The 12,778-nt window shown below is 43.6% G+C and overlaps 1 protein-coding gene across 2 annotated transcripts in view; it reads right to left on the bottom strand.

Moving 5' to 3' along the window:
- DNAH9 (dynein axonemal heavy chain 9) overlaps nucleotides 1–12,778 on the bottom strand; it is a 367,658-nt gene that overhangs the window by 218,520 nt on the left and 136,360 nt on the right. For both annotated transcript variants that reach the window (XM_083148325.1, XM_083148326.1), the window contains exons 38-39: nucleotides 7,829–8,002; nucleotides 1,964–2,171 (exon numbers count right to left, since the gene is read on the bottom strand). In XM_083148325.1, coding sequence (XP_083004451.1) covers nucleotides 1,964–2,171; nucleotides 7,829–8,002 — 382 coding nt within the window. The remainder of the gene's footprint in view (nucleotides 1–1,963; nucleotides 2,172–7,828; nucleotides 8,003–12,778) is intronic.

Raw genomic sequence — 12,778 nt, 5'->3', positions numbered from 1 at the left:
AGGACAAGTTGGCCCCGACTTCCCGTGAGCTCTCCCAGCAGCTCCCCGGGAGAGCTTGATCAGATTTGGCCATTGATGTGCCATTTTTTACATGTGATAAATTGGCTTGACCTTGTTGAGAAAGCCGCCCAGTGTGCGGCGAAACGCGTTCTGAAGTCCTGAAGTGCCGCTCTCCCGTCTCCCCGACACTTGCTACATGTAAAGAGCCGGAATCACCTTCACGCCAAAGCTGCAGTTTGTTTTTCCCTCCAAGCAACACAGATGCTGTGGCAGAGCGCTGTGTGGGAATTTACAGAAGGCATACAACGAAGAGGCGGCTCCTGTCGGGTTCACTCAGCCGGCTGATCCGGTCCTACAAACAGGTCAGCTGAGAGAGACGGAGGCAGCAAGCGCTGCTATATGCACCAGAGCTTTCCATTACTGCCCAGCGCCACGGAGTGGTAAGAGCCCTATTATTGTGATAACAGGACGGACACTGTTTCCAATACACAACAGAAGTCCTTGTCATCACTTACTCAATATTGTCTATTTTTACAAAAGCAAGTGTTATTGCTGTGGACTACTAAAGTGTGCACACTGGCCATTTTAAATCCATATGGTTCAAGCAAAAGTGGACACCAACTCCATTAAAATAAGTGGATCATTTAAACATATACCATCCCTCCCCAATTGGAAAGGGAAGAGAGTCCACGCTGTTCTGTGCACATTCATCCAGTGCTTATAATTGTGGTACAGTGCCATTCATTGATTTTAGTGTTTTTTTATATATACATATGTAATGTGATTATTTTGTTGTGTGTATGTGTTTTTAATAAAATTCATATTCTTGTTTACCTTTGAGCGCCCCACGTATTTCTCTTTTTGATTTATCACATGTAAGGGAGCTGCAGGAGAGCAGGGTCCGGGGGAAGCTGCAGGAGAGGGATCGGTAGCGGCAGGGTCAGGGTCTGAGGCAGGGGGCAGGGAGCGGAGAGCAGAGTTTGGTCCCCGCAGCGAGCGGCGGGAGAATAGAAAAAAATCCCAATCAACAGCTCTCATCCAATCAACGGCCGCCCAGTCTTTTGAATAGGATTTTTTCTATTCTTTTTCTGAATAGGGTTTTTTTCTATGCTCCTGCCGCTCGCCGCTACCCTGGACTCTGCTCTCCGGTCCCCAATCTCTGCCACTACCGCTACCTCTACCTCTCCTGCAGCTCCACCAAGACTCTGCTCTCCGGTCCCCGCCATGGACCAGGACCCTATCGCTACCGCTACCTCTCTTGCAGCTCCCCTTAGACCCAGCTTGCCTTCCCCGCTCCACCGGACATGTTACCTGCCTCACTGACGGCTGCACAGAACATTTATCTTATTGCAGACCGTACGACCTCTGTATCTGATCCGTTGCGCACAGGACCGCGCATCAGATCAGATCGTATGTCATACGCTACGCAATTTGGGCAACTTCACCCAATTTCTCAGCCCGATCCTCCAAAACAGGGTGAAATTGGTCCCAAATCATGTAGTGTATGGGGGCCTTAACAGTTGCTGTTTATGACTATCTGTGTAAAATAGAAGCACAAGCATTTACCCAGCTAGCATTTATCTAAAAAAGATAATGATTTATATATCACTCTAATACAACTTTTAAACCAGCAAGCCCGGATCGCACCTGAGATTTTGGACTCGACCCAGCTTGCACTCCCTTTTAGACCAACTTCCTGACCCAGCATTGGGTCATTGCAGTGAACGGGTCCCGGGTCACATTGGCCCGGGTTACCCATTTACACTACACAGCGATCCTGGTTGAACTTGTGTTGCTGGGTTGATGAAGCGAGTCGCACAACCTGGTTAAGACCTTTTACACTGCCCGCAGACCAGGGATTTTGCACAACCTCCTGTAGAAACTTGGGTCTGCAGGGCTGGTGTAAAAGGTAATGATTCTATAAACAAATGTTTGCTTAGAAATAAGTCAGTTTCCACATTACCTTGTAGCATGGCGGATGTGGTGTAATAGTTGAATGGCACATTCTTGATTAAATACTCATCAGGGTCTAAAGAAGATAGTTTTTCTCCAACCAACACGGATTTTCCTGTGCCTGCATTGCCAACCAACATTACTGGCCTCCTCTTCTCCAGCAGTTTTTCCATAAAGTACCGAACTCTTATGGTCTCATTAGTGTGAACAAGACAAGCCTGAAAACCCACAAACATGCCATCAATGAAAATATTTTCTTGTTGAAAATATGATAAAAAAAATTAGGGCAAATGTATTATGCCTGACTAAGAGATAAACTGGAGATAACGCACCAGCCAATGAACTCCCAACTGTTAAGGCCCCCATACATTACGCCAACTTGTCCTATTCAAAAGACTGGGCGGCCGCTGATTGGCCGAGAGCTCAGCCAATCAGCGGCCGCCCTGCCCGCCCAGTCTTTTGAATAGGATGTTTCCTATTCTCCCGCCTGCCGCTACTTCTCCAGTCCTGCTGCCGCTAGCCCACAACCCCTGCAGCTGGACCGAACCCCGCTCTCTGCCAACTCTCCTGCCGCTAGCTCACTACCCCACTAGCGCAGCTCCCACGGACCGGACCCTGCTTTTCGGTCTCCGCTCCCCTGGACCTGCTCTCTGCCGGCTGCACATAAGATTAATCTTATGTGCAGACCGTCCGACATCACAATGTGATCCGATGTGTACGGGACCGCGGATCGGATCTGATCGGATGTCATACCCTACGCGATTTGTGCAATTTCACCTGATTTCTCTGCCCAATACTCCAGAATCGGGTGAAATCGGTCACAAATCGCGTAGTGTATGGGGGCCTTTATATTTAAAACACAGCTGATTGTCTGGTGCGTTTTCTCCTTCCACTTTATCGCCAGTTTATCTTTTCACCAGGCTTAATACATCTGGCCTATTATTAATAATGCATGTTTTAAGTACACATGAACTTTACACATACTGTAGTAGATCCACCCAAACATTACTGTGTAGAGCCACACATGACATTAGCCTAAGACCACTTCTGTCCAGGAAGGTTGCACATAACAATAAATTCATGCTAATTTTATGACTACCGTAGATACTCGAGTATAAGCCGAGTTTTTCAGCCCTTTTTATTTGCTGAAAAAAACCCCACTCGGCTTATACTCGAGTCAGTGGCTTTAATACTGTAGCCGCGGCTTAGGGAAGATAGCCGCGGCTACAGAAACATGGCCACCGGCCTCCTGCATTGAGGACATGTATGGTGCAGGAGGCCTGGCCATTACAGAACAGAGCAGGGCATCTGCGCCGCAAAAGGAAGCCAGTGGCTGCCGCCATGCACCTCCCTCCTCACGTGGAGCCGGTCAGCGGCACCCTCTACCTCCCTCTTGAGAACTGCGAGCAGGGCAGCGGCGAGCAGGGCAGCGGCGGACACACCAGGAGGACAGCGGCGGCTGTGCACCCTCCTCCACCGCCTCTCTGGAGCCAGACAGCGCGGCAGCTGCAACCCCCCCCCCAGTACAGGGGATGGAGGTCAGTCACACTTTAAGTGAGGCTAAAAGGCTTGTGGCCTTTTACACCAGTGTCCCTACTGGCATTAATGCCTGGTGGTTGCTGTCATGTAATGTGGGTTTGGAGCCAGTGCTTGAAGATGGGATCATCTCTCAGTGCCGGCTATTTCATTGGTGAGAATGGGCCCCGGGTTGCTGTGACCCGGGTCACCCATTTACACTGGACCGTGAGCTGGATTGAACAATGCCTGTGGTGTCCCATGCGGGCAGAGAAACCTGTGGTGTCCCATGCAGGAGGAGAAACCTGAGGTGTCCTGTTATTATGTAGGGGGAGCAGCCTGTTGTTTCCTGTTATTATGTAGGGGAAGCAGCCTGTGGTGTCTTTGTATTATGTAGGGGGAGCAGCCTGTGGTGTCCTTGTATTATGTAGGGGGAGCAGCCTGTGGTGTCCTTGTATTATTTTACCAGTAGCTGCTGCTTTCCCACCCTCGGCTTATACTCGGGTCACTAAGTTTTCCCAGTTTATTTTAGGTAAAATTAGGTGCTTGGCTTATATTCTGATCGAGTTATACTCTAGTATATACGGTATAATGTTCTCCTATCAATACAATACTAAAGTGTCAAAATGGGACATATAGATATAATGCCTGCTCTTACATTTACTATGCTGCTACACAAGATATTGACACGAGGAGTGCCATACTGTCACACAGACATGATCACAGACTGTGTCCTACCACAGTCCCTGTAAGGAGAACTGCTAAACTGTTTAATATGAAGAAAATGTTATTCACACAGGTATTGGCATACCATTTAATGTAGCAAATGTAATATACACATATAATATGACAGGGACCCCCTCCTACAGTCACTGGACCAGCTTTATTAATCTTCAAAAAGTGATTAAATGGAGAATGATAACTCCTTATTGCAGTGGCGCACGCACAGGGGAGGGGTTCCGAGTACCCAGAAACCCCCCTGCATCTATTCATTGACCAAGAGAGCCATGTCTAATCGTGTGCAGAGCCATTTGTTGAGCTCAAGTGCGGGACAGAGCCGCAGATTACATTACTATATCCTGGTACATGCAAAGTGCCCAGCACCACGGTCCTGCCCCCCTCCTCCCTGCTCTTCCGGGATCTGAGCTGTGCACCTCAGCAAAAAGCCAGGGAACAAGCTGCCCAGCTGCTTGTGAGACTAGTGTAGAGTGAGAGTGACCTGCAGAGCTGTCGCCAGCCGCTCAGCAGGGTATGTAAAGCAGGGAGGTGCTGTGCTGGAGAGGTGCTCTCCCTGTTCTGCATCCCTGCAGGTGTCAAGCAAAGCGAGAACGGGACAGGGGCACGGCTGTCGAGCTTGCTCGACAGCCGTACCCCTGACATTGAGTACCCCCCTTAGATGGAAGAATTGTACCCCCTTCACACTGCACTTGTAAACGGTATATTGCCGTTTTTCCCACTTCAAAACGTTTTAGGCTGCAGTGGGAAAGCACCAGAGTTGATTTACGGGTTAAAGATAACTGGTATTTCAAAACGTTTAAAAAGCAAAGTCCTACACGTTTCAGAGACGTTTTTTTATGCAGTGAGAATGGCTCTGAAATGGTATTTAGTAAAAAAAAAAAAAGATTACAGACCTGTGATAGGCTGTCCCCTGCATTCTGCCTTGAAACGTGCTCAGGGGATTAAACGGGTTGACTGATGTGAATGGTATTTAAACGGTATTTAAACGGTAATCTACTGCAATGTGAAGGCTCAGACCCGTTTTAAATACCGTTTAAAAATACAGTTTTTTTAAACATTTTGGCAGTGTTAAAGCGGTATTAGATGATAATAACAATAATAATAATATCCTTCACTTGCATACAGCCTAAGACAGGTATTTGAAAATATCCCAAATTGTACAAGCAGGACAAGGTCCATTTCTATGTTCACACTCACATGAAAATGATTTTGATATGGATTAGAATGTCTACAATTTAAAAAAAATCCTGCTCAGGATTAGACCATAACGAAATCACTGCAAATCATTTACATTTTTAATGGCCTCAGCAATAAACATGTCACAAATAACGGAACAGTGGTCATTTTTGAGCTTTCAACTTCTACAGTATGTTTTCTTTAGTTACAGATTTCAATAATGGGTCAAACGAATGGGATGCGGTCATTTGGTCTACTGCATTATGGTAGAAAGTCATTAGGTCGAATCCATTAGGTCGACATGCTAAAAGGTCGACATGACTCTAGGTCGACATGGGAAAAGGTCGACATGATTCTAGTTCGAAAGGTCATTAGTTCGACAGGTCATTAGTTCGACAAGGTCATTAGTTCGACATTGTCTATGTCGACATTCACAAGGTCGACATGGAGTTTTTCACTGTTTTTTGAGCCAACATGTGCCGACAGGCGGTATTTCATGCCCTACCATCCACTAGGGCGTGGTGGGAGAATAAAATAGTGTGCCGAGCGTAGCGAGGCACCGTGCCCGACGCATCGCGAGCGCAGCGAGCGTTGCGAGGGGATGCAGTGCACTTTAAACTGTGTCCATGTCGACTGTGTTGACATTCAGGTAAAAAAACAGTGAAAAACCCCATGTCGACCTTGTGAATGTCGACATAGACAATGTCGAACTAATGACCTTGTCGAACTAATGACCTTTCGATCTAGAATCATGTCGACCTTTTCCCATGTCGACCTACAATCATGTCGACCTTTTAGCATGTCGACCTAATGGATTCGACCTAATGACTTTCTACCATAATGCAATAGACCAAATGATCCCAACCCCTTTCTTCATACGCAGGCTCCACAGTGTAGATAGAACAGTGGGTAATACGTGACATTATTCTCAGCAGAAAAATGATTTGAAAATCTTATTGTATATATACAACAGAGAATTTGCCACACAATGCAGCGGAGTTGTGCTTTTATTATTCTTAAAACCAGTTAAATGCTGCTTAGATTTCAGTGAAAGAGATATGATGAAAAAGCAGGATTCCGACTCAGGTGCATTGTGTGTGGAACACAAAGCTGATAAATTTATCTCCCAGAATTCTCTTTGTTTGCACTTCATTTTTTCCCTAAATGTCTTAGTATTATTTTGTTATCTCTCAAGGAGCAACTCACATATTATCCTGTATTATTCGTTTGGGTTGGGATCATTTTCTGCTGAGAATAATGTCACGTATTACCCACTGTTCTATCTACACTGTGGAGCCTGCGTATGAAGAAAGGAAGGGTCAGCCACACAAGGGCAGGAAACAAGCATAGGATAATATACTGCAGTACATTTGTAAACTGTGCATTTTTTGCCTATTTTATGCATTATAGAAAATAGACAACATGCCCCATGCTGCTTTTTGTCTGTATTTGCTGTGTGTGTGTGTGTGTATATATACACACAAAGTATATATTAGCAAATTAAAATGACATTCACATTACACAGTACTGGCGCCACAAATCGCGACCCAGTGGGTCCCATTCAGCGTTCCTGAGTGGCCATTAAAAAAATAAGAGGTGGGTCCTACAGAACGACCAAATTTCAAGGTGAACACATATATTTCAATGTACAGTATGTGTTCACATAGTGCAGCTGTGCTGCATTGTGTAACACTACAAATCAGCTCGCGCAACCCATGTGTGCCGCACGCTGCCCAATAGTGTTGAAGTGATCCGATGCTTCATCCTAGGAGCTTGGCTTACTACTGCAGCAGGAGGCGTCTACTTGCATTAGATGCCTCTTTCTGCATTTACATCTTGGGCTATCAATGCTGCACCCAATAGAGCAGAAGCAAAAGCAACTCCATCCATGTCTGGATTAGCTCCCATCTACTAAAGGTAACAATACACAGTATGAAACCTTTTAGAGCACATAACTGTTATCCACTTGCAAGTTGCAACTTAACCATTTGCTATCATTACACTTATAGATGGTATTATACTGTATAAGGTCAAGTGTAAATATAAATATCATTTTCTCTGTGTTTATATTTGATGCATACTGTGCGTACTGTATGTGATCATCTAAAAGAACTGGTTAGAGTCCTGTGTACCTATAAACCACAATAATAGACTTGAGATCCTGGAGAAGACTTGATACTGGTAAGTGCTTCCAACTTTAAGTTGCAAACACAGGATAAAATAACCACCACCTTGCTCTGCCTAAACTGTTTCCCAATCCATCCATAAATACCCAATTTTGGACAAAACTATTTTTTTTTAGAACTGCAATTCAGGACAATGAAGCCGAAATACAAAAATGTTAAAATACATTTTGGTAAAAGAGTTAGAAATGCTTGTAGCTAAGCTTCTCATATATGAGATATTTAAAAACAGAACTACTTTAAGTAAGAGTACAATCACAGACCTGCAATGGCATCTCAGGATCAAATTCAAACTTTGGGATGAGCTTAGACCACGGCTCAAACTTCTTGCTCTCAGGGTCGATGTAATAGTCAAACACGGTTCCCTGAGATGGGAATTTGATGGTCTTGAATTCAGTCACCCACCATTTGCTAAACTCCACTCTGTAATCAACCAGCTGGAGGACAAACATAGGGCAAATATCATTAGATACATATTCTGCTGCAGAATCTTTTGATCAAGAAGTAGAAAAATCATAAAATGGTCACAGTACAGTACAATACCTGTACTGTAATTACAGTTTGTTTTTCCTTTTCAAAATGACTTTAAATTAAAATTATATTTCATAGAGGATAATAGAGAATGGCGGAGGGCTGCAGAAATACAAATAAGTAAGAGGATGGAGGTAAGTAGGGGAAATGCAGCGTGCAGTAAAATAAAAAACACATAAAAATTTGGCAACACATAAGAATAAAACAAGGATTCATATACTGTACCATTTGACAAAGGCCATCTTTCCCAATCACAATCAATAAAATTCTTTAAAAGGGATGTCCATCTGTACATGTCAAATTGTTTAGTCCGCTATGGTATAATGGGTCAATGGTGTCTAGGTCGCCTAGTAATAGGTAATACCAAATGGTTGATATGGACAAGAAGACAACACAAGCAAAAGAAAGACATTGCAATGGTTGACGCATGAAAAGGTAGACATGAGGGGTGAGATTTAACAGGATGAGAGATTCAGAAAGTGAGAGATTTGGGAAGAAATCTCCAGTTTTTTTAAAGCAGCAATCATTTACACTGCGACATCACACTGGTTTTGTGTTCATCACGTGGAACACAAATTAGCTCTGCATGGCTTGCCACGCTTCGGGTACTTTACCGTACCCAAATCGGAGTCCATATGGATGGTAAAGTATGGAAAAAGTAAAAACAAAGAAAGAAAACTCATGTCAACCATTGCCACGTCAACCTTTGTATTTGTCAACATTCTGTATGTCAACAATGTCAATGTTGGCCATATGGTGTAGGCCTATTGACTGCCAATCTCGACCAGATACTGTTTAGTCTGTGCATGCCCCACTTGCTAAATAAAGAAATATCTTAATCGTACATATACATTGCACATGGAGTAATACCCAGCTCGGCTGTATGCGCTGCAGTAATACAAATGTAGGCAGAAAGCAGCTCTGACAAATTATTTAAATAAAAATGTATAAAGGTTATGTATGAGAAAGGTGAAAATCCCTTTAAAGTTTATTGTAACATTCATAACATATACCAAACAATGCTAAATGAGAAATAAAGATATGACAGAAAATACATTTTTAATGGAAGGGAATGTTGATGACATTCTATATACTATCATGAGCACATTATACAGTATCGGGGGCAAATTTGCTTAAGGGAATGGGAGTTCTATTGAAGATGGGATGTTGTCCATGGCAACCAATCACATTGTACATCTTATTGATTTACCACCTTGTAGGTTCAGGGATGGGGAACCTTCGGCCCTCCAGCTGTTGTTGAACTACACATTCCAGCATGCCTTGCTACAGTTTTGCTATTTGGCAATCCTATAACTGTTGCAGGGCATGCTGGGATGTGTAGTTCAACAACAGCTGGAGGGCCGAAGGTTCCCCATCCCTGTTCTAGATAATAGATAGAAACTGATTGGTTGTTATGGACAACATCCCATCTTCAATAGAACTCTCATCATAGTAAATTTACCCCATAGGGACAGTGAGAGAGTTGGAAACCTGTAAAGGAAACATCTTGTTGACAGAAGTGTTATAAATAATAGGAGCTTCTCAGTTTTGTTACAAGATGTCTATTATGCTTCATCATGATGTCTTTTCTGTCTACGATAAGCTAAGAGCTTCCAGCTATACCTGGCAGTACGCAGTAACTACTAAGCAGCGGCAGCTCTTACCTCTGCGGAAGAGGGGGGCAGCCACGATGCGGGCCCTCCTCCACTGCCACCGTGTAACAAATATCACTATACAACAAGGTTACCTACCCAAATACTTACCGTAAACACAAAACTGAATATTCAAATGAAATACTATTATTTATTTTATCCGTTTACATAGCATCATCATATTACATATTGCTCTACACAGAGAATATGTAATAATTCAAAACATTCTCTGCCCTACTGGAGCTTACAGTCTAAAGGCCTGATTCAGAGGTGGACACAAAGTCCTCTGCTGTAAGGTCTTCAAACTCTGTGGCTGAGGGAAAATATGGCAAACATGCAGCATTAGATCAACATTGCAGCTGCTTGCTATGGTGTCTCTGTCATGACCCCAAAAACCTGCAGCCTGTCAATCAGGCTGCAGTAAACTAGGCACTGCGACAGGAGCAGAAGCACCATTGCAACACTGCAGCTCCAGCACCTGCAAAGCCCCAATAGTGATCAAATTGGGAGCACCCATAGCAAACCCCTGGAAGCACAGATAGAACATACAAAATCCACAAACACTGGATACTGTCAGAAACAAACCCATAGGAGGATGCAATGTTAGCCACTGTGCTAGTGAAATAAGCATTAGGTCAGGCATGAAGCACATGTGAATTTTGATCTGCATGCTACAAACAGGCAAACAAGCTGGCATACATGCAAATGTGGCTCCCACAAAATAGAACACCTCTGTGCATTCACATGTTCCGTGCACAGTTACTGTACAGAAATGCCCATTATATGGATAGTGGGCTCTGTTGAAGGATTTTTGCATACAGCACACTAGGGTAATTCCATGAAAATGTCATTTTCATGTAACATTTGTTCCCATGGAATGACGCACTAGTGAACTCTGGGCCTAATTCAGACCGGATCGTAGGGCACATTCTGTTTGCAAATGACAAAACCATGTGCACTATAGGTGGGGAAAATGAAACGTGCAGAGAGCGATAGATTTGGGTGGGGTTTGTTGAAACTTGAACTCTAAATTGCAGTGTAAAAATAAAGCATCCAGTATTTACCCTGCACAGAAACAAAATACAGGTTGAGTATCCCGTATCCGAATATCCGTTATCCAAATTATTCCGAAAACCATACATTCCAGAAAGTGAACCAAAAAATTTTTTGGGGATAAAAACTTACTGGGGACATCTGTAACAGCACTACTGAGGGAATGATATGTAACTGGCACTATATATGTACAAGACAATGATTGCTTGGCATTTAAATTCAGTGCCTGAGATTGTACACAAACTTTGTTTCATGTTTTGAAACCTTGTTTTATGCACAAATAAAATATATTTCTGTTTATTTCATGTGTTTGATGTAAATGTACAACATAAATGCAAGATACCTCAAGATACATCATTGAAATATTAAAATATTCCGAAATACGGAATAATCCGTTATCCAAAATTCTCCTGGTCCCGAGCATTTTGGATAAGGGATACTCAACCTGTAATTCACCCAAATCTAACTCTCTGCACATTTTACATATGCCCCACTTGAAGTGCACATGATTTTGCCTATTTGCAAACAAAATGTGCCCTGTGATCAGGTCTGAATTAGGCCCTCTGTCCGTATGAGCGTGTGAAAAAGCCAATAGCTAGCGAATGTGCAGATGCCTTTTAACTATTTAGCGCATGCCCAAAACAGAAATATCGGACCAGACATCCATCTGCATTTCCTCTTATGTCCCACTCAGAATCAGTTCTAAATGCTGTTATTCTTTGATTAGAGGAATAAGATTAGAATACCTTGGATCAGTTAAATTACTGTTTTAAGCATACAACTGTTATGTCGACAGACGTGTGCTGTCACGGAAAGGAAAAGACTAGTAAGGTCAATAGACTGCTCAAATTAATTTTATTTTTAAAAGTATTTTTAACTTTTTTTTTTTTTCGATTTACAACAAAAGCCTTGACATTTGCAAGCTTTTTAATATTGATTTAATGGCGTGGCAAGAGATTAAAACTTAAAGCACAGAATTTAAATGAGTGACCTTAGGCCAATCCACAGGAGGAACCAAAGCTGGAAAGAAATGTAATTTCACAGAATAGTTTTTACCATATAATCTCAGATGAAGGAAAAAGAAAAAAAAAAAGCTTCTCTTTACATGGAGTACAGGTTCCACTAGAATCAACAATGTCAATGTCTTGAGATTAGAGTTTACATTTTCAAAAATGGATTTACAGTTTAATTAGACCCAAGTGTTCCTTTTAATAGACTTTCATTTATCAGTGCGATATTGTATAACATTTGGAAATGTATTCATTTGGGCATAAGTGTTAGCCCCAGAATCACAGATATCTTCCAAACCATTGTCTTTCACTGTGAGAATGATGCCACATGTCCAGTAGCAGTCAATGTGCACACCAAAGGGGTTACATTTGTTTACTCAATTTAGGATAATGCAAAAAGGATGAGGAAGAGGGCTCATGCAGAGTTTAATGTACGTTTGTATTGTTTTTGCAAAATAGACACTTCCGCCCTGCATTTGTGCTCCAAAATGCATGCACATACATAACATCCATATGCATGGCAGGAGAAAAAAAGAGGCAAGCAACCAAAGGCCAAGTACACAGGGGCGTAGCTAGGGCGGAGCCGGTGGAGCACCAGCTCCAGGCGCCGACATGTCACCGGGCGTAGGAGCCGTGCTCTCTGCCGCCGGCTCCTACGCTCCCCCCTGCGCCCATCAAAGACAGATCCTGCTGCTGCCGCACGCCCTCACACCCACATACACAATCTTTTTGCCTCCTCTCCCTTCCCATGTGACCTGTCCCCCATTAGATTACCCGCAGTATGATGGAGCGCTGGGCCAGCCGCTGCTGCAGGAACACCTTGCAGCCGGAAGGCTCTCTCCCTGCCTTCCGGCTGTCAGTATGCGGCTGCCGCTCATAGTGGTACGCACGGGGGGAGCGGCTGTTAGTATGTGGCTGCCGCCTATAGGAGTGCGCACAGGGGGGAGGGGGGGTGACTGGCACGCTT

This window comes from Crinia signifera, chromosome 6 (assembly GCF_055691185.1).
Source record: "Crinia signifera chromosome 6, ASM5569118v1, whole genome shotgun sequence".
NCBI lineage: Eukaryota > Metazoa > Chordata > Amphibia > Anura > Myobatrachidae > Crinia > Crinia signifera.
Note: the sequence above shows the minus strand (reverse complement) of the source record. Positions and strands in the feature narration are given on the sequence as shown.